The sequence below is a fragment of the Podarcis gaigeae genome (assembly GCF_964106915.1).
Source record: "Podarcis gaigeae genome assembly, chromosome: 2".
NCBI classification, from domain to species: Eukaryota; Metazoa; Chordata; class Lepidosauria; order Squamata; family Lacertidae; genus Podarcis; species Podarcis gaigeae.
This window is the reverse complement of record NC_139679.1, coordinates 79,917,955-79,940,144: the sequence shown is the minus strand read 5'-3', so window position 1 is coordinate 79,940,144 and position 22,190 is coordinate 79,917,955. Positions and strand designations below refer to the sequence as shown.

The window sequence follows — 22,190 nt, the reverse complement described above, 5'->3', positions numbered from 1 at the left end:
AACAACCTCAGGACTTGCTGTAGACTTGGGACTGTCTGCTCCACAAGTGAGTTTGCCACTTGTTTTAGCTTTGATTCCACAAGGCTACTTCTGCAGCTGGAGTCAGTGGTTCATAATGTGGCTTATGCATTTCCAGAATGTAAGCTGTTGTGCATTTTGTTTCATTCACTGTTGTTTTTTTTAATTAAAAAGATAGTGGTGCCTACACACCAAACTTATGATTAATGCATGGTGAGTCATAATACATTCTTGCTTTTAACAAACAGCAGTGTTTAGCATTTAGCATTCAATCTTGTCAGCCTTGTCAAAACTATAAAAATGCAACAGTATGTGAGTCATAGTAATTCAAAATGTGCCTCTTTCTGCAATCGGATTTGAAAGAGCTATAAATAGGCTAATCAAGAACAACTTCCATTCTAAAAAATAATGCAACTTGCATTCCACAAGGATACCTGCGTATGGAAGCTAGAGGGAGCTCTGATGCTGTGAGTTCCAAAACATCCACAGAGTGGTTCAGCATTTCTGGTTGAGATTGTAATTTCTGTTGTGTGTTTGCAAGTCTCTAAAATGCAAAAAAAAAAGAAGACGAAGAAGAAGAAGAAGAAGAAGAAGAAGAAGAAGAAGAAGAAGAAGAAGATAGCTACCATTAGTCTTACCTGTTATTGCTCTGTTCCCTTTTCAAAAAAATAGTCCCAGTAACACTGAATATAGTTAGAATAGAATATAATTTTTTTCTTCAGAGCCATGACAGTTCCTCTAGTCTAGTGAATGCTTCGTCATCTGTTACAATTTATGAAAATTACAGACCTGTTTTAGATATGTTCACTGGTTTCATTGTCATTGAGTCTAGTGTTGATCTTACACCAAAACTTAACCTGGAGGTATGAATGGAAAATTTAAGGAATGGCAGACTTTCATATGTTGGGTCACTGCTGTATCTGCAAATAGGCAGAGATTATGCACACTTTAAATTTAAATTTACAGAAGCTACTGTGAAGTCATAATACCAGACTTTATACGTAAGCAACACAGGTATGAGAAACTATGGGAAAATAATTTTGACCCAGTAAAAATGTTTGTTGAGTCATTAGAGCAGTGATAGCCCATGTGGGGCTCTCCATGTATTTAGGATTACATCTCCCATTGGCCAGAATGGTCAGTGGTCAGAGATCATGGGAGTTGCAGTCTGGAACATCTGAAGGCACCACATTTGCTATTCCTTCTCATGCCTATACCACAAATCTTGAGCTAAATTCATTTCATATTTTTACATAAGGTTAAATAAATTAAGCCTGTGTAAGAGTTTTGGGTTTGTTTTTTAATTTATTAGATAGGCTTGGATTAAACAAAAAGAAAAACCCATACACAATCAACCAGTTCTGTGTCCCTGCAGAATGAAGGTACTACAGGTTGTTTTTGTGATTTTTGGTGACAGTGGGCCATTCTCATGCTATGTGGCAGTGTGCTTTTGAAACAGAAGAATTTCAAAAGCACTTCATAATATAAAATGTGGGTCACAGCAGCTGCTGTTCAAAGAAAAGCATTCAGAAATGCTTCTGGGTATGCATAAGCCCTTGGGTATACTGAAATGGCTCTTTAATCCTGGCCTTTAATTTCCTGCATAATACAGTAGAATTTATTCACTAGTTAAGAAAACAGCAACAGATTTTTTTTGTGAGGTACTTTGCAGCAGACAGTATTGACAAATCAGTAGGGCACCGGATTCAGGGACACAACAGCTACGTTCAGATTTGGTGGAGACATTAGTGGAGAAAGCAGTTTCTCTGTCAGGCGGACTTTGGTTTTTCAGATTTCAGCAGCACCCTGTGCAAGGCCAAAATTTAGTGCTCCTCCACCTCTTGCCTTCCATTCTGCTCAGTTCACTATGTCATAGCTGCAACACTACCTAGGCTCAGCGCCCAGTGTGGCAGAACTGGGCACACTAAACCCTCCTCTTTCTCTGTTAGCTAAATATAGCCTCTTCACTGATTATTTCAATTATATATGTCACTTGAGGGTGTTTTGGGTTTTTGGGGTGTGGTGGTTTGTTTTTTGTTTTTGCACATTTTGATAAAAAACTAGTATCTCTGAAAAAAATTGAACCTTGGTAAATATGTCAATCACTGAAGAGATGTTAAAAGTAAACTGAAAGTGTGTCCATATAAAATCAGAGATATAGGAAATCATAGTTTCTAGTTGGCTTGAAGGATTGCTTCCATTAGGATTAATGAAAGTTGGAGACAAAAATGCAAATAGGTTGTTCTTGCCAATTTTCATGTTTAGTTCATCATTTTGTCTGAAAATCACACTTCTGTGCTAGATTGAAAACATGAAGCCATATGCAACATTTTCTCCCGTTCCTGTTCTGAGTGGCAGGATAAACACACATTCACAATGGTTACTTCCATTTCCCAAGATGACAAAGACCACTTATATAACACTTTGCTACTTAAATGAATCTATAATTTCTTCCCTCCACACAAACCTCTGTGCAAGGCTTTGAGCAAGCTAGTCTCGAAACGTTTTTATGAGCAACTCAACTATTCGCCTTATTCACCCTGTTTATCATACTGTAAAGTAACTCCTGATACACTGTAGTCCTGCACTGCAAAGGCTGCTAACGCTTCCTCAAGAGTTCACAGAACATTTTATCCTTCCACTTATACAGTGGTACCTTGGGTTAAGAACTTAATTCATTCTGGAGGTCTGTTCTTAACCTGAAACTGTTCTTAACCTGAGGTACCACTTTAGCTAATGGGGACTCCTGCTGCTGCCACACGATTTCTGTTCTCATCCTGAAGCAAAGTTCTTAACCTGAAGCACTATTTCTGGGTTAGCGGAGTCTGTAACCTGAAGCGTCTGTAACCTGAAGCATCTATAACTCGAGGTACCACTGTATTGCAATGCTTCACTTATGTAAGTGCACCTATGTGCTCCCCTGAAAACTGGTTGTTTTGGGGGATCCTTTGCAAAGGAGAGAGGGAATCAATACAAACTGCCTGTCTCCTTTCACTCGTGGAAATCTCAACTAGATCAGAAGTCCTGAAAATGGAAGGCGTCTTTCCACTGATGGAAGGGATGCTTAGGATCCAAGGGGGAAAAAATAGTTTCACCTTACCTGCTTCTTTATTCCTGACACATTTTCAATTCCATCTGCTGATTTAATTCCTGACTTTTCTGAATAGGAATTTGTTGCTTTTCTCTTTTGTCCAGTGCTTAGGACCTGGTTTTTCTTTTTTGCATTTAGAACTTGTTCTTAATGTTTCATTTTATTGCTTATTCCATTTTCTTACTTTCACTCTTCATTCAAAGAGCTCAGGGTGTGGCACATAGGTCTAATTTCCCTTCCTCATTTTATTCTCAAAGCAGTTGTGACCGTACTAAGATTACTCAGTGAGCTTTGTGGCAGAGTGGAGATTTGAACCTGTGTCTCCTCTGTACTAACCTACTGTGACAACCTAGTAGTTGAAATTCATACCAGCACAATTGGATAAATGGGTATCGCTGTGGCAGGATGGTAAACAGCATTTCCATGCTCTCTGGCACGTGTTACAGTGCTCCGTGCGCCAGAAGTGGTTTAGTCATGCTGACCACATGACCAGGAAAAGCTGTCTGCAGATGAACACCAGCTCCCTCAGCCTGAAAGCGGACATGAGCGCAACATCTCATAGTTGATTTCGACTGAACTTAACCGTCCAGGGGTTCTTTACCTACTAACCTACTAGCTAATATCCATCCATAATGATTTCTCAAGTACTTTCTTACAATATTCTGTCAGAAATGGCAAATAGAATGATCTTTCATCATTTTTCAGAACTGGGTTCCAACTTTAGCCTCAGCCTGCAACATAACTAAACATGTTTTTTGTCATATTTGTCTGTCTTCCTGTGAGTATCTCCATCTTCCTTCTCCCTCATTTTTTTTATAATACAAGTTAAATTGATTGGACGCTGCAAGGGCACGCACTTTGCGCCAGGTGACAACCCAGTTGTGGGTGCCTAGATACAAACTGAAAACCAAATACATCATTTTGTGCCTGAAACAAACCATAACCTTGATCAGATATAGCAAATGACCTTCCATAACAACAGATTTCTTGTAATAGCTCCTTGTTTTATATTAAGTAAAGCAATTTTGTATCGTTCCATTCTGGTTGTACATGAACTTTGCATTCTGTGTTCATAATAAGGTGTCATGTACTTTTGATTTTGTGAGCATGGGTAACACAGTTGCTGAGGACTTTTCCTAAATGTGGCAGATGTTTCTGACAAGTTTGTTTGGTAGCTAGGCATGAAGAGTCTGATTAAAGCAATTTTAATCTTCTTTGTTCTTAGTTAATCAGTGAGCTGTCAGCCGAGTCCTATCAATGCCAGCTGCCCATGAAATTGACAAGATTGCTACTCTGCTACTTTTTCTTCCCCTTCCACCACCACCCAATCCTCTCACCTTATTCAAACACAAACAAAATTGTCTCGGGGCTACAGAATATCAAAAATTAGGTTTGACCATTTTATAAAGTAAAAACCAGTAGACTAGATCGTTGACTGTGTGTGTGTGTGTGTGTGTGTGTGTGTGTGTGTGTATACTGGTGCAAAGAAACAGTATCTCCAGTAGAAAGAGGACATATTGGTGAACACTTTTAGCTCTTCATCCTCCTTGTTATGAACTGTGAGTTCATAATGCCTGCAGGCATCATGTATTCCAGCAAAAACAAAGCAAAACTGGTGTATATAATGTGCATTATTAAAAATATTTGAAGAGAGTCAGTAAAATAGGAAGTGCAGGCACTAGGGATGTTCCAAGTCACCGCACAAGCAAGCCATGGCTGTGAAAACAGAACCAGCATTACTTTCCAGCTAGTAAAAGTGGAAAACATAGTCCCGGTGAAGTCCACAGCAGAAAAGTAAGCTCTAAGGCAGGGGTCAGCAATTTTTTCAGCAGGGGGCCAGTCTACTGTCCCTCAGACCTTGTGGGGGTCCGGACTATGTTTTGAAAAGAAAAAAGTACAAATTCCTATGCCCTACAAATAACCCAGAGATGCATTTTAAATAAAAGGACACATCCTACTCATTTAAAAACACACTGATTCCCGGACTGTCCGCGGGCCGGATTTAGAAGGTGATTGTGCCAGATCTGGCCCCCCAGGCCATAGTTTGCCTACCCATGCTCTAAGGCCGTCAACACTGTCACATCCTCCTACTTCCTCCTTGAGGACCGAGAGGAGGAGGCATCTGGAGGGGCTTGAGCGTTTGCAAATGCTCCATGTAAGCGTGCCCAAAATCTGCACAGGCATTCAATCTCTTTCATGGAAAGCTGGTCATTTGCTCCAATTCCACCTTTCAATACTTTTGAAAAGATATGATACGATACAATAATCGTTATTGTCATTGTCCCATACAGAACAAAGAAATTGAAAAAATCTACATAATACATTCAAAAACCAACAAGCCTGCTATCCCTGCTATCCCAATCTGGTTAGCCCCCTAAAAACTCTGATACCCCATTTTTAAATACAATATACTCCCATAGAGACGCCTTACACTGCATCTTTATAACCCTGTACCTTCTTCCAGATGGACACGGGTGGCGCTGTGGGTTAAACCACAGAGCCTAGGACTTGCTGATCAGAAGGTTGGCGGTTCAAATCCCTGTGACGGAGTGAGCTCCCGTTGCTTGGTCCCTGCTTCTGCCAACCTAGCAGTTCGAAAGCACGTCAAAGTGCAAGTAGATAAATAGGTACCGCTCCGGGGGGAAGGTGAACGGCGTTTCCGTGTGCTGCTCTGGTTCGCCAGAAGCGGCTTAGTCATGCTGGCCACATGACCCAGAAGGTGTACGTCGGCTCCCTCGGCCAATAAAGCTAGATGAGTGCCGCAACCCCAGAGCCGTCCGTGACTGAACCTAATGGTCAGGGGTCCCTTTACCTGTACCCTACCTTCTTCCAGAAGGCAGAAGCTGAAAGAGATAATTTCCGGGATGCACACTATCCTGCGCTATCTCTGCAGCTTTCTTATGGCACCTGGAAACATAGATTTGATCGAAGGTGGGAAGAGTGCACCCAGTTATTCTCTCCGCAGTCTTTACAACCCTGGACAGCATTGTTTTGTCCCTGACCATGCAGCTCCCAAAGCACACACAGAGACCATAAGTTAATACACTCTCAACAGTACAATGGTAAAATGTCATCAACAGGTCCTTTGAGAGATTGTTTTTCCAGAGGATTCTCAGAAAATATAACCTCTGCTGTGCTCTCTTCATCAGGTCTTTGCTGTTTTCTCCCCAGGTTAGGTCATCTCTTAACTCCATTCCCAGAAATCGAAACACCAAGACCTGTTCCACACACGTCCCCTCAATAATAAGTGGCTGAATATTCAATTTACATTTCCTAAAGTCCACAGTAATCTCTTTTGTTTTCTTTAAGTTAAGGAGTAAGTTGTTTTTCCTGCACCACCCCCCCAACTGCTCAACTTCCTTCCTACCTCCCCCTCTCCAGCCTTGATTAAACCAACCACTGTGGTATCATCTGCAAACTTAATGATCTTATTACTGGGGTATGGTCTTTGTTCCAATTAATTGTACAATTGTACAAAATTGTTCCCCTGATTTTGGTGTAGAACTGGGGTGTGTGGTGGTGGTGGTGACTTAAAGAATTCCATGATGCAAATATTCTGTGTAAGCAAGCCGCTTTGTTAAAATAATTTAAAAATGTGGTTATTTAAGCCATTTACTTCCAGACAATTTAGGGTGCCTCATTGAAAGGCAGAAGGTGGGCACTGATGTGGTAACTACAGCTGGAAAAAAGCTACTTTCTACTTGCCAGCTGAGCTCTTTCCACCTCTATCACCTGCTTCTTTATTATTATTATTATTATTATTATTATTATTATTATTATGGCGCTTCACTTTCACATATCAATAATTTAAAGGCTTCACAGAGAAAGCCTGAATCAAACACTGTCTGGGCCTTTTTGGCTGCATTTCTTGTGTTTGAAGATAAGAGCCTTTCCAACCAATTTCACTACTTAAATATAATTATCTTTGTCCCATTTTCCCCTGTTTGAAATAGGAATAAGCGGAGAAAAGATTCCCCATTGTGAATGTGTTCCAAAACCTATAGATTGTCAACTGCAGGGAGCCTTTGACCCTCTCTGTTGGACAGCTTCATGTCCTGCTACTCATGTTCTTTTTCTTGCTCTTTAAGTGCAAGCGGGTTTTTTTATTTTAAAAAAATATGGAATATACCAAACCCATTATGTATCTGAACTGTAATATAGAATTCTTATAATTTCAGGACGAACAGAACTATAATCAGACTTATTTAATTTCAGGACTGATTAAGCAGTCTCCCCCCTCCCCCTGCCAACTTCCTATGTAATGGAGTTGGGCAATCAAATCAGCTGGATGGCTGTGAAAATCTCAGGTGCCATGTATATAATCATTCTCAATTATTGTTTGCTTTAAAATAAAAGGCAATTTCTCTTCACTAGGTAGTGCTTACTGTATGGTTTTCTTCACAGAGGGAAAGATACTGACCAATGTGGTACCTTTTGCCTTTATTTCCATTCTAAGCTTAGCATGTGGTTTGCTAGCTTTATAGCTATTTTTAAACCTTTGTTTAACAGGGCAATATAATGGTACTATGTGTTTGCTTTTTCTGGCAACAATTCAAAAGTTGAATGATTTTGTAGTTAGTTAATCTTCCTTGTTAATGCTTTTAGCAAAATTGTAATCCTTTTTTAGTCTGTTGTAACCACACACACAAAAACACACAAAATTAACGTGTTCATGTTTCATAAGCTTCTTCAATATAGCATTTCAAGGAGGTGTTTTTTGCTAGAGCTTTGATAAAGCAGCAGTCAGTATTATTTGTTACAGAATCAAACTTTGTGTCTTTGGGGAGGATATTATTACACATATTTTACATTATTAGATCTGATATGACCCCTAAAGTGTACAACTATGGTTTTATATACATTTCTGCTAATATCTGCCTAAAACAAGTTGTCATTTTGTGCACACAAGATTCAAACATTACAAGTTCATGGAGGTTCATGCCAAAATATAACACAAAGGGTGCAGTAACTGAAGAATGTGACTTATAAATCGGACCTTGGTGTAATAATTCCCTAAAATGTTGAAAGGTAGCCCTATGAGTTACTGAACAAGATTATTTCAATTATCCAGAACACTTAAATCATGGATGATGAAACACAGTTCTAGAAGGCTCCAAAAGATGAAAGTCCATTCTTTGAATGGGTTTTGTTTATCCCATCATTATAAAGCCGCCATAAAGCTGAAAAATTAGCTGGAAGTGTGGTAGGGATAGGTGAAGAGGAGGACGCTGAAGCTTTATAAGTCTGCTTTAGTCATTGGCTTCTGTTACTGGAATGAATGAACAATTGCAAGTGGGTCTACTTGAAATAGCTGAAATTCCTGGGGTATAGCTTTGAGCATCACAGGACACATTATGAAATACAGCAGTGAAGCAGAGTGTGATGGGGTGGTAATGATACTATATACCTGCATCCTTGTACCTACAGTTGGCTCCCAAAATAGTTAAATGATTGGGCAACCCATTCAAAAGTTTGGGCAATATGGGATAATGGGTGTGGCAGAATGCTTAATTTGTATGGGCATGCAAGAGTCAAGCCATCTGACATGTTTGCGCTTTGCCCCCCAAATGCTTCCGCTTGAAATAAAGAAAATGAGAGCCGGAAAACAGCAGACATGAAGAGACAGATATATTTGAGACAAACAGTATTCACATATTTTTCTAGGCATTTCTCAGGGAGTAGATGAGCAGCTGGAAAATGCTATAACTACCATATGCACAAGGCACAGGCTGAACATTCTAGTTGTGTGTGCGTGTGTGTATGTGTAACATCAATGGCAACTTTCAAATGGCCTGTCCTTAGATGTGTTTGAGATTTGTAGCTCAGTTATATGCATGCTTACTCAGAAACAAACACCACAGGATTCAGTGAGAATTCAGAGTAGAATGTTGAGATTTGGACAAGGAAAACTGAAATTCCCATTCAGCCAAGAAGTGAGTTGCACGCAGTTCACCTAAACTCTTTCAGTCTGCTTTAACTGATGCTGGTTTTATATTGTATATTGCATATATCTTACTAATAATTTGTTTTGATTTGGAATATTTTAATGATATTGTTTTAGTTGATATTTTACTGTTTCGTGGTGTGTGTTTTTATTTTGTAAAACATCTTGAGAAGGTTTTCACCTTTAAAAGCAATAAAATGATAATAAAATAAACTTCATAGGGTACTATAAAGGTGAAATGGAATATACCCCTGCATATGCATGGAGTAAGGGCTTGGTTAAAGCATGTTAAATAAATGTTTCTTCCAAGAAATTGTGCATAGAATTACGACTTAAGTCATGAACTGTGAAGGTACCTTTGCTTCTAGTTCTAGCTGCTGCTTGTGCCATCAATTCACAGGGCAAATACCGTATTTTTCGCTCTATAACACGCACCTGACCATAACACGCACATCGTTTTTAGAGGAGGAAAACAAGGGAAAAAACATTCTGAATGAAACAGTGGATGTATCATTTTTGTGCTTCATGCTGTGGCCACAGACATGTGATCTGATGGTGAATTTGGGCTGACCCAATGCAAAAATCCTGAGAATCCCTGTGCATCCATGGTTTGTAACCACGTTTTTGCACCATTGCAGCCCCAGGCAACAGTGGGTATGTGATTTGGGGGGGGCAGGCTGTAGCCATGGACATGCTATGTGATCTGATGGTGAATTTGGGGTGACCCAATGCCAAAATCCTGAGAATTCCTGTGGATCCATGCTTTTTAACCACATTTTTGCACCATTGCAGCCCCAGGCAACAGTGGGTGCGTGATTTTTTTGGTGCAGGCTGTAGCCATGGACATGCTATGTGATCTGATGGTGAATTTGGGGTGACCCAATGCAAAGATCCTGAGGATCCATGCTTTGTAACCACATTTTAAGTGGGGAGCGAAGGAAAAACAAAGAAGGGACATTAGAGGGGTGTGCAGAGAAGCAGCTGGCTAAGAATGCAGGAGAGGGATTTAACGGGAGGGAGGAAAGAAAGGCAAAAGTTTCCCCCCACCCAAGCCAGCCATCTCTCTCTCTCTCTCTCTCTCTCTCTCTCTCTCTCTCTCTCCTCTCTCTCTCCCTTCCCCCCTCTCTCTCCCTCTCCCCCAGCAGCACCGGAGCTTGCCTGGAGGGGAGGGGTTTTCCCTGCTCTTTGTTCCGTTTCAGCAAACACAGCAACGAAACAGAGGAGGGTGGGCAGTAAGACCCTGAGGCAGAATGCAGGAAAGCAGCCGCTTCCTCTTTTCAGGTTTCGCTTCTCCGTGCAGCGTGCAGCGCCGAGATTTGATTTTTGCATGATTTTTCGGCTCCAGGGACCACACATTCACTCTATAACACGCACAGACATTTCCCCTTCCTTTTTAGAAGAAAAAATCTGCGTGTTATAGAAGGAAAAATACGGTAATTGTCCTTAACTTGGGACTGGGCTATGTCTTTCCCTTATATTTTCATATTTGGGGCATGGCCCTAGCAGATGTCCTAAAGCTAGTCCATTCCTAGAAAAACAATAATCCTAAAACCTAGAATAAACCTGTACCCATAGGGAAGGCAAGTGAAGACGAGTATCATCATTTTCCTACAGGGGTGTAATTATTTAGAACACCTAGTTTTCTCCTCTGGTTTTGGAAATAACATGTGCTATTTTTAATGCATTTGTACACAAGCTGTTTTGTATCTGTACTCTAATTCCCTCGAGGTCACAAAAATGCTTAGTGTCACTCAGCACAATCAAGGTTCTACAGAGGCGATCAGCTAATCAGTGCGGCTTAGTGTCTCTTTAGCATATCTTCACTTTGTACAACAAATTGTCACTCCACGAAGAGGCTGAGAGGATGTTTAAATGTTCTAGTAACAATATTCTTAAGACAGTTTTTTTTATAAAAATATTATGTTGAAGTCAAGACACAGCCATATTCACAAATCGGCTGACACTTTCATGTGAAGGCTATATTAAACGAAACTTAATTACAAGTAAATTAAGTTCACCCTTGAGAATTGTCACATTAACAAAGAGAGGCAAGAAGACATATAGAGAGAAGCCTCCTTAAAATTCATCACTATTCCCTTCTTCTGGACTGGGCTGAAAGCAAACAAAGGGAACAGGGAGCGAAGCAACACTTTTTAAAAATTATACATGCTGTGAATTACAGGACTGTGTCCTATCTAGAAGATATATACAGTTTTATAAGTGAATTTATAGATCGGGGAGAAACTGATCAGTATAGTTACTTCAAAATTATGTGTCAGTATATGTGTCCAATATCGTTTGATACGGTTTATAAATTGGAGCGGGAATTGTCTTCTCAGTAGGCATCTAGAGCACAGTTCAAAGCTTTGGCCAGCAGTGGTAGGTACTTGATCCAGATATATGTCGACCACCATACCCACAGCCCCACAGAAGGTGGGGGTGAAGAGGCCAGAGGCATGGAGCAGACTGTTGACATCACATGACAGTGATTGGTCTGATTCAGGATCCAGCTGATCCTGGGATGGCTCAAACTTGTTCCTGAAATGCCCAATTTTGGAAGTTTGCACTTACTACTGATGGCAGGGGTACTGGTAGCAGTGGCTTCTGCCATCATTGGGCAGGTACCTTGGGATGCTCCTTGCTGGTGGAACCTCATCCCTCTGCCTCCTCAGAATCCTCACCAGCATGACAGATCAAAGGTTAGAATTGCTCTTTTAGTATAGAATTGCTTTCCTTTATTTTCACTTTTTACATGGAATCTATATGACACCATTGCTAACCCACTCACTATATTCCAAGTTTTTTCCTGTGTTGTTTGGGTGGGAGGATGTTTGGTTGCTGTCAACAGTTTTTCATTTAAAATGCAGTGGAACACATGACTATCCTGTATAAGGCCACTGTGTCTTTATTTAGAAGCTTATTGTCCCTGTGATTGCTTCCTAAACAACAGACACATTGCTGTATTGTGCCTGAATTAGAAAGCTGGGCGGACCATAGCTCAGTGGTAGAAAATCTGCTTTGTATACAGAAGGTGTGTCAGGGTTTGGTCCGAATCAGAGGATTGGGGGATGCATTCTCAGGCAGATCAGCTCCTCTCTGAAGTGGAAGGTGAGAAATCCCCCCCCCCCCCATTTCCAGCAGTTTCAGGATCAGAGGGAGACACAGACACTGAGCAGTTTCGGCAGGAGTTGCCTAGTTACGAGATAATGGGAAGAGAGACAGAAGGGAGGGAACAGCCATCAGAGACGTCAGGGGACCCTCCCTCTCCAAGAACTAGGAGGTCTGTCCATATTATAGAATAAAGAATGCGGAGAGGAGGAATTTCCTGTTAGTGCCCAGGATGTTGCTAGGGACAGAAGGGGGAGGATTTAGAGTAGCCAACTGCTCTCCTTGTGGAGAGATGTGGATTTTTTCCTTGTAACCAGATGTCTGAATAAAAAAGAACTATAAAATATAAACTCGTTAATTCTTGTCTGTGAAGTTACTGAAGGGAGGGGAGGGCTCTCCATGCCTGACAAGGTGCCAGGTTCAATACCTGGCATCTCAGGAAGGGCTGGAAGAGATCCATGTCTGAAACCCTGGAAAGCCACTGCCAGTCAGAGTAAATAATACTGAACAAATGCTCTGACTTGGAATAAGGCAACTTCCTGTGCCCCCAACTTCCTGATTACTGTTCTTCTTCTTTGGCGATCACTCGTAGCCGAGTAAGATTGTCTTACTGTACTATAGTGTAGGTGCTTTAATTACTGGTTTACCACCTTTAAAAAAAATGAAAAAATAGTTAAATGGCACCATAAATTAAAATCCCCTTGTGTAGGATTCAGGTACTGACTAATGAAGTGGCAGCTATCATTGATGCCAAACAAAAGCAAGTGAGAGAGCTTTTTTAAAAATGAAAATTTAAAGGGCTTTCACTAAATGGGATTTCAGCATAAGCATAGTAAAAGGATGATCTTGTTTCTGAGGACGATCATTACCAGATAATATAGTACTACTTAAAATGCTTTGAGGAACCACTTTTTGAATTTTGCCTCCAAGTGTTTATGGAAAAAGGATACTTCAGCAACTCTAATGGATGCTAGTGCAGGGGTAAAAGCTTACTTGTCAAAAAATTGAAATTGTGTAGGTTGACTTAAATGGTATCTGGGAAATGACAGTTTTATTTTGTAGTTGTAAATCGTGGTGTGTTTTTTAACTGCCTATGTATAAACAGAGAAGCCCACATTATGCATTATGATGAAGTATCCATTTGCAAACTGAAATTCATCATGGGAATTTTGTGTATGAAACAGCTGTATGTAATAGTGTGGTGGTTTCACCATGTAAGAGCAACTTACCTTTGCGTTATGATTGTATTAAAAAAGAAGGCCACAAAAGAAGGCACTCACAATTTCATTTATGACCCATTGCTCGGTTGATTCTATTTTCAACTGTCAACTAAATAACTTTGCAAAGTATGAGCCACCCTCAGTTTCAGGATTTCAAACATGTTTCTAAAAATCCAATGAAACAAAGTCCCAGTTGCACAAATCAGTTGCAATAAATTGTGAAAGACTTTCAATACGAATGTTTATCATCTAAAGTGTGGATCTGTTTTTACCTTAGAGAAAGAAACAGAATAACGGGTTTTCGTCTCTATTTTTTATTTGCAAAAAAGCTTCTTAAGCACATGTTTTATTAAAATTTTAAAAGACCAACGTAATATTATTTTTAGCAGCATACTCTGAGTCCTAGATTTCCCATTCAAATAGAGTAAGCCTGCAGCATTACAGCAGCAAAGGTAAATTGGTTTCCTAATTCTACCAGCCGTTTGAAAAGAGCTGAGAAATAAAATATCAAGGCTTTCCCTGTGAGCAATTTTTTCTCTTGTATTTCTTTATGCCTTTTCTCCTGGAGAGCCTTGTATTTAATGAAATGCTCTTAAAAGAATTGTGTGTGTTTCCTGATTCTATACAACCATTATTCTTCATAGTAAGTATGTATATATATATATATATATTAAAGATGAAAGGGACAATTTCCCCATGTGTGTGTAAATCACAGTGATCCCAGTTAACACCCATATTTGATACAATCAATTAATTCACATTGTGTTCCTGTCTGTGGCCTTTCTCTCTTTTGAACTCCATGGGGATTATTGCACATGGAGCAATTTACAGAATTGAGACTACTTATGCTAGTAAGGGTTGCACATGCAGGCAGATTATGAAAGCATTATTTTTGCTTTTAATTTTTGCAGACAGTCTGTCTAGGTCAAGAATAAGTTCCAAACTCAAGTCGGTAATCTCTGTAGCTATTTCTGGTGTCTCTGATATGCCAGGAATAGCAACTGTGTAATACAGGTTTTCTACACAATGTCTTTCTGTGTCTTGTATTAGCAGTGGAAAATGAATCCTGATTTCTTTCTGAGGAAAGAGCCACATTAAATATATATTCAATTTTCTCCTAGTAAAAATTACATTTGCACATACCAGTATGGCCTCTTTCAAATCTTGAAGGCTATTATAAAATGCCTGGAGGGAGCTCAGATTTTAACTGCCAGTGATTCCAAGTGAAGAGCCCTATGTTCATCTTTCATTTCCTGCCTTGGATACCATTTTACTACTGCAGTGGACATCTTTTCCCCCAACCACTGCAGACAAATATCTTTACTGTTTCCATCTGGGGAAGCAACATGCTGTGTGTGGCATGCTAGACCAGATAAAGCAAAACATCAGCACCCGCATCAGGATGTCTGCCCTCAAAGGCACCATCGGAGGCCATGCTGAACAGCCACTTCAAAGGGCCTTTGATGTTTTCCTTTGCATGGAACCAGAGGAGGGCAAATTTCATCTGGTTCTTAATCTCTTGTCATTTTCCTTGCCTATAAACTCGTTTGAATCATACCATTTCTTATAACGTTTTTATCCCATAGGGTAATTGGAGAAATGGAGAGGTAAGGCCAAAGGTGCCACAGGTTAAGGTGGTCTGAGAAATTTTCTGGGCTCGATTTAATTATTTGTTACATTTCTATGCTTTCCACCAGTGGACTCCTCTGAGCAGTTGAGTCATAAGGTGGGCAGTCAGGCCTGGCTCTAGGACAAATATACAGCACCTTGGGCAAGGAGTGCCTTCAGCACAACAGGGCCACCCAGTGGGTTTATGGGGCCTGGTTCAGATGTGATGCTGTGGGCCCTGCTGCTGCCCACCTGTGAGGACCCATGCATGTGTGTACAACGCTGGGGTCACATGTGAAAATTACTGCATGCACTGACCACAAATTCTCACCTGCAGCTCCTCCTTGCAGTGGAAACCTACACAATGATAGATGTGCTTCATTTTTTTCTTATATGGGGTCAAGGGAACAGGGTTGTACTTCTCCTGAGTACCACCTCCAAATTCAAACACTCTTCTGACAGAGGTTACTGGGGCTCTGTCTCAAAGGACTTCTGGTTGTGGCCTTCTGATGGTCTTCTCCATTACTCAGGAAGCAAAGAGTCCTCCTCTGGTCGCTGCTGTGGACACAATACCTGACTGACTGTCTCCAGGCACTATAGTCATCGGCAGTCAGCAGTGACCAGAGAAGGAATGATTGCTGGGAGGAGTGCAGAGAGAAGAAATGGCATGGTGTATCTGCAGCAGCGCTAGCGGACACCTTCATCTTCTCTAGCTGCAACGAAACATGCCTCTCCCATATTGGTCTCTATAGCCACAGCAGGCGCTGTAACTCTCCGACAGTTTGACAAAAGTGCACTCCTCCATTGTCTCCTGAGACAGATGGTTGCCAACAAACCAAGATCCCTTCAAGCCTGGCCCCATATGACTCCTACACCTTTTCTTGTGGTGACACAGGCTCTGAAGCACAGTGCCTAGCAGACCTACTAATGGGCTTCAAGATATCAGTCATAGCGTAGTATGGCCTTCTGTTCCTACAGGCTAGAACTGGGGAGGGGGGGTTGCACAGAGGCAGTTATCACATCAAAAGAGCTCACAAAAGCCCCATGTAAGCACATCAAGAAGAGGCAGTTTGAATATGAAGGTCAGAATCACAATGAGGAGTGCAATAGTCCAGAAGAAATCTTCAATCGGGAGTTACTTTACACTCTTGTTAGCACCACTTAAGCTTCACCGAAAGAGCAATCTCACAGGAATATAATCAGATTCTTGTACAACCTTGAAAAGCTACCAGAAGAGATTTAGAGAGACACTCTACACAGAGCTCTCACTGATGACAACCACTCTGACATTGATGGTGCAGATCTTTGTGTTGAGTTGGGCCAGCTCCATCACTTTCTACCTCCTGGAAATGGCTCTCCATAAGATGCCTTGCAGTAAATCCATAACACTAAAATGTGATGTAGCAAAAGGTCTGGGTAGTAGTACAAATTTCCCTAACAGCTCCAGTTCCAGTTGCCAGTGGCAAGTGGATCGAAATTGAAGCTCATCAAAATGTATTTACGTTCTGTCATGCCACATGAGAGGCTCACATCGCTTCCTACCCTATCCCTCGATAATGACATTACTTGAAACTCTGACCTCTCAGCCACTGTTCTACAGTTTGCACAAACCAAAGCCTGAAAAGCTCCATCCTGAGCAGTGGAAGTTCACAATACCACACAGCAGGACCATCACAGGTTTAACTTTTAATGTTTTGTTTTGTATCTTGTCCTATCTTTTGGCAAGCATTGTTTGAGAACATCCTTTTTATCTTAAAAAAAATAAAACATTATGATTGAAAAAGTTTGCAGACTGATCTCTTACAGCTAATGGCTTTATTTTATTATCATTTATATAATGCTTAGAGTTCTTATAGTATTTGAAGTGCTAAGTGGTCTCTAATGTTGCCTCAAAGTAAAGCTGTGTTCCACTTACTTTTATCTGACACAAAAAAATGGTGTGTGGGTGTGGGAGGGTGTGTTGGCATACTTTACAGGTAATTAATACCCCAATACTCTCTATAACTTTTTTTAAAAGTTGCAGATACTTGCTTTTGCCACCTTGGCTCACTGCACATAGAACATGTAGATAAAAACAGCCAATGAGTTCAGCTTGATACCTGACGAAACCACCCAGCTCATCCATATCTAAGGCTGGCCCTGCTAGTAGTAGTCTCATTTGATACTGAATCCTAGGCACATATGCATTTCAATTAGAAGTGGTCATTTCTTATGAAAAAAGCTACTGAAATGTGATGTTTATGGTCTCATTGGGGGGGGGGAATGAAAGGATTGACTAGAGTTGATTTTTTAAAATTTACTAGCAAATGGGTTTTAATTTAATTCCAACGGTGAGTGAGAGCATGATGTTAAGAAGGCCCCTGGCTCTACTGCAATTACATGCCTCCATGTATGTGTGTTGGTCAAATCTCTCCATAATCCAAAGACTTTGGGGAACCTAAGCTTGACAGTTATGCAGATCTGTCTGGTCCAATTTCTTTCTAAGTCATGGAAGCTCTACCACATCGCAGCTGGGGTTCCTGGTTCCAGGCTAGTTGATTTTAGATCTCTGTAAGAACTCTTCCCAACCTACAAATATGATCCCTCGTTGTTGTTGTTGTTTAAAAAAATCTCAAAGCAGTTTACAAAACATTAAAACATCAAATAAAACAATGCAGAATAAAACATTACTGAAGATTAACAACAGTCCTGTGAGGGAGGTTATGCTGAGAAGCAACTCTAAGACGTCTTTAGCTGTGTGATTTTTAGTTCATGGTTTTGGTGTTCTGAATTTGTTTACAGTTGTTTTTATTGGGTTGATATGCTTTGTGGTTTGTTTTTTTTTACTGCAATAGAACTTCTTTTTTTAATAGTGGGGATGACAGGTAAACAAAAGCCGTTTCAAAGATGTACTGAAACCATCAGCACAAAAATTGAAGCTTTCTTAATCTCTCAAGCAGACTCTATAAAAATATGACAGTAATTCATACACAGTTAAACATAACATTTGTAACTAGACTAGAGACTGATATAAAAATTAATATTTACACTGTAGGTGTCAAATACTTATAGCAAATTACACAAAAATTGTGTTCTCTAAAACGTTACTTTGGCATGTGAAAATTTTTATGCATATGACATTCAGCTAAAAAATTGTTTTTCGAAGCTAATTGGCAGGCTTTAAATCCAAGTTAAAATCACATTATTCAGTGTATTCTAATATGCAGTTTAAAAAAACCTTTAAATGTTAAACAACTTATTTTGGTATGGGACTTTCTTTGTGCGCTTGTCAAAATCTGTGTTTAATATTTTTAATTTTATTCTTTTGCAATTATCTCAGGACTTCCTTGGAAACACGAAGCAGCCTTTCAACCGATCCACTCAGGTATTGTAAAACTACACTGCATATTTTAAAAAAACATAAATAGAAGGGTTAACCTCAGTGTGACAACACTATTTTTGATTTTGATTTTACTAGGTGCTGCCTCCCCTACTTGCACTGCTCACTAACCCCGCCTACCTGCCACTCCCCTCATTTTCACCTTGTCCCAACCCCCAGCTCCTCACAGCTCCTTCAACCCACCCCATCCCCATAGTTTGCCTAAAACTCCCACAGTAACCAATGGTGGCAGCAACAGAAATAGCCAGAAGGCTTGCAAAGCCCACCCTGCACTGGTCCACCTGCCTGCCTGCAGTTACATCTTCCAAGGACACTCATTGCCACAGGAGTTCTCCACAACTCTCCTGTTTTGTTGCTGCTTTCTTCTTCCTCAGCTTCTGATGCAGCTGAGGCGGCAACATCCGTGTTGTGTAACATCACTGGAACAGGGTTGTTGCTGGGGAGCTGCCCCAGACTGTCCTCGCCGTTCCTTTGCGGCTCACTAGTGGCTCGATCTTTTTCAACGTGAAGTTCAAAGCATCACACAAAGAAAGAAATGATTACCTTTCACACAAAACTTAAGATACTTGTGAAAGTGTATTTCTGATGGGGCTACTAAGAAGTCATGGGGTGTGGCCAGTGAAAGGTCACAAAGATGTTCCAAAGTTCTGGTATTTTCTGCATCCTCCTCCTCTGCAAAGACATTGTGGGCACTTGAGTACTGTTGTTCTACAAATATCTAGCAAAATGTCTTGCTTTGCTTCAGAAGAGGTCCGTGCTGTTGCAGTTCTCTGCTGGGAGAAAAGTTGTTTGACTGCCACCTGCCCTGGTTCTCTCTCTGTCTTCCTCCTCTGCAATGAAACACTGCAGTTTCATGCATACTTAGCATTTAAGTGGCTGAGAAGTGGTCCCTTCTCTCACGATTTCTAGTGTGAACTCATGCCACAATAATTGTACATTACTCGGAAGTGAGCAACACTGAATTCCATGGGGATTGTTCTCTGGTATGTAAAGGGTTGCAGCCTGAATTGGTAAATGTTAAAGGCACAACACTGGACTGCTAATAAGGGACCCTATACATTTCCAGACCTGATTGGTTGGTTGGCATCCGTCTCTGTTGGAAGATAATGGAAGAGTGCGTCTTTGGAGGTGAAGTCAAACTGTTGGAGAGTTACAGTGCCTGCTGTGGCTGTAGATACTGATACGGGAGATACATGTTTTGTTGCAGGTGGAGCAGATGAAGGCATCTGCAGATGCACCATGGCATTTCTTCTTTCTGAACTCCTCCCAGCAGTCATTACTCCTCTGGTCACAGCTGTGGATACATGACCTGACTGTCTCTAGGCGATGTGGTTGTCTGCAAGATATTCCCACATGGGGGGGGTTAATGTTGCCATCCTTCATGTCACATTTGAAGACATCTTTGTAACTCAGAGTTCGTCTGCCAGTGGGCCTGGTGCCTGAAGCATGTTCTGGGGGATCCTGCTATCTTCCATTCTTTGGACATGACCATGCCAGCGTAGATGTCACTGAGACAGGAGTGCAAACATGCCAGGAATATGGGCTTGGGAGAGCACATCTTTGTTTGAGACTCTGTCTTGCCTTATGATGCCCAAATTCTTCCTGACATAGTGATGCAGAAGGCACCAGTCCTGGTGGGTGCAAGTTGCCCACGTCTCATTACCATAAAGCAGCATGCTCAACACACAAGCCTGGTAGACCTTCATTTTTGTATTGGTCATCAGCATCATATTATCCCACACCCTTTTAGAGAAGCGAGCAATTGTTGTAGCTATCTTGCCAATACACTTGTCCAGTTCAGTGTCGATGAAGAGGTTGCTGGTTATGGTGGAGCCCAGATAGACAAAATTGTCTATCACCTCAAGTGTGGTGGTCACCAATGCAGATGCATGAAATGCTGGCAGTGTCCTGACACAGGGTGTTGCTCTTCATCAGGCTGATGGTAAGGCTGAACATCATGCAATCTTGGGCAAAATGGTATATGAGACTCCGTAGAGCTTCCTTGGAGTGACCTATCAAGGCTGTGTCATCTGCAAACAACATGTCTCAGATAAGGACCCACCACACTTTTGTCTTCGCGTGGAGGTATGCCAAGTTGAACAGACTCCCTGTTTCTCCTTGAATGGATGTACACACCACCTTCAGTTGAGCTGAAGGCAAATGAAAGAAAGTAAAGGTAAAGGGATCCCTGACCATTAGGTCCAGTCGTGGCTGACTCTGGGGTTGCAGCGCTCATCTCGCTTTATTGGCCGAGGGAGCCGGCGTACAGCTTCCAGGTCATGTGGCCAGCATGACTAAGCCGCTTCTGGCGAACCAGAGCAGCGCACAGAAATGCTGTTTACCTTCCCGCCTTACCTATTTATCTATTTGCAGTTTGATGTGCTTTCGAACAAAAGTGACTAATAAATGATGGTGGCGTGATGATGATTCCTTTTGTGAGTTGCCTGAATGAGGTTGACCTGGGGACCTCATATTACATTGCCCAAACTAGTTGCCTATCGGGCCATAAATATTCCTTGGGAGAATTTGTAAACTTTTCCATAGAGGGTGGCCTGAACACCTCTAGAGGTTGGAGGCACACTGTAATAGCAATGACATGATTGTCAGCTGCTGCACTTGAAGTCCTGGGAGGCAGAAGATGTATACAACATCTCAGTCCTGGGTTAAATATTACTTCCTTGATGCAACTGTATCATAGAGCTGCATTGTATAAGAATGTTTAAAAATTGTAGGAATCACACAGAAAGATTGCTTCAAAGTCCCCGTTTGCTTAAAGATTTGTTCGGTTTAAAATAACATTTGCTATAGTCTCTGCCAGCGATGACTTACTTCCCTCTGAATGTGTCAAACTGGAACACATGATGCTATAAGCCAAAATAGTAAGCAGCAGTTGGGGGAAATGTGATGATGCTCATTTTGAATGAGTGTGCACTCTGGAAAATATCCAACCAAAGCTTAAAAAAAACCTCAACACAACTAGAGATAGAGGAATATCAAGTTCTTGGTAGTATGGTATGGTTAGTTTTTTAGTGCAGATCAATCCAGGTAGAGGATTTTCACAAACATTTTAGTCTATTCAAAACTTCTTTTATTGTGGTTTTTGCCCTCCTTGCTTGACAAAAGGATGGTGAGCTTTTCATAAGTGGGTAGATGGGACACATCCACACCAGCAGGGCCAGGGGGCTGTTGCTACCTTATCCTTATACAGTCGTGCAAGTCACTGTGTAGTGATGTACACATAATTTCACGAGGGGCAAGGCTTAAAGGTTTTTAGTCCATAGTTCTATACAAACGTACCTGGGAAAAAGTCTGATTGAACTTATTTCTGAGTAGAAATGCATAGGATTATGCTTGGAGTGGTCAGTGGACATGCCATGGAAGACCAAAGCTGGTTTCCCACATCCCTGCAAGTGTAAACTTTATGCTTTTATTTTATTTTCGAAGCCTTGAAATTGGGTTTTGTAAGATGTATGTAGAGTCCCAGAGAATTTGATACAGCTAGCAGCTCAAACACAGATGCTTATCCTGCTTTCCAATTACTGCCTCTGTCTTTAACTTTCCCCCGTTTTGACTTTAACTAGTTAGAATGTTTATGCATCATGCTGCAAGAGTAACAATGGTTGTGGTTTCTTGAAAGGTTCTATGGCAATTCACCGAGACACCTCTAAGCAAATTGCATAAAATCATTGTACCCGTGGGGCAAGAATATATATATTTCACTTGTCTTCATTATTATTTTTCAAGAGCATTTCATTGCAATGTAGGCCAGAATCTGAACTTATGCTGCAGTTAGTTCATATTCTCTCACCAATGCCTTTTTAA

General features: G+C 41.0%; 1 protein-coding gene across 13 annotated transcripts in view; it reads left to right on the top strand.

Annotated features, from left to right (window-relative positions):
• The window catches only part of IQSEC1 (IQ motif and Sec7 domain ArfGEF 1), a 315,470-nt gene that overhangs the window by 135,952 nt on the left and 157,328 nt on the right, over positions 1–22,190 (top strand). For 8 of the 13 annotated variants that reach the window (XM_083726912.1, XM_083726921.1, XM_083726910.1 and 5 more), the window contains one exon: positions 18,309–18,353. The exons of the other annotated variants lie outside the window; for them this stretch is intronic. In XM_083726912.1, coding sequence (XP_083583038.1) covers positions 18,309–18,353 — 45 coding nt within the window. The remainder of the gene's footprint in view (positions 1–18,308; positions 18,354–22,190) is intronic. 13 annotated transcript variants of the gene reach the window in all.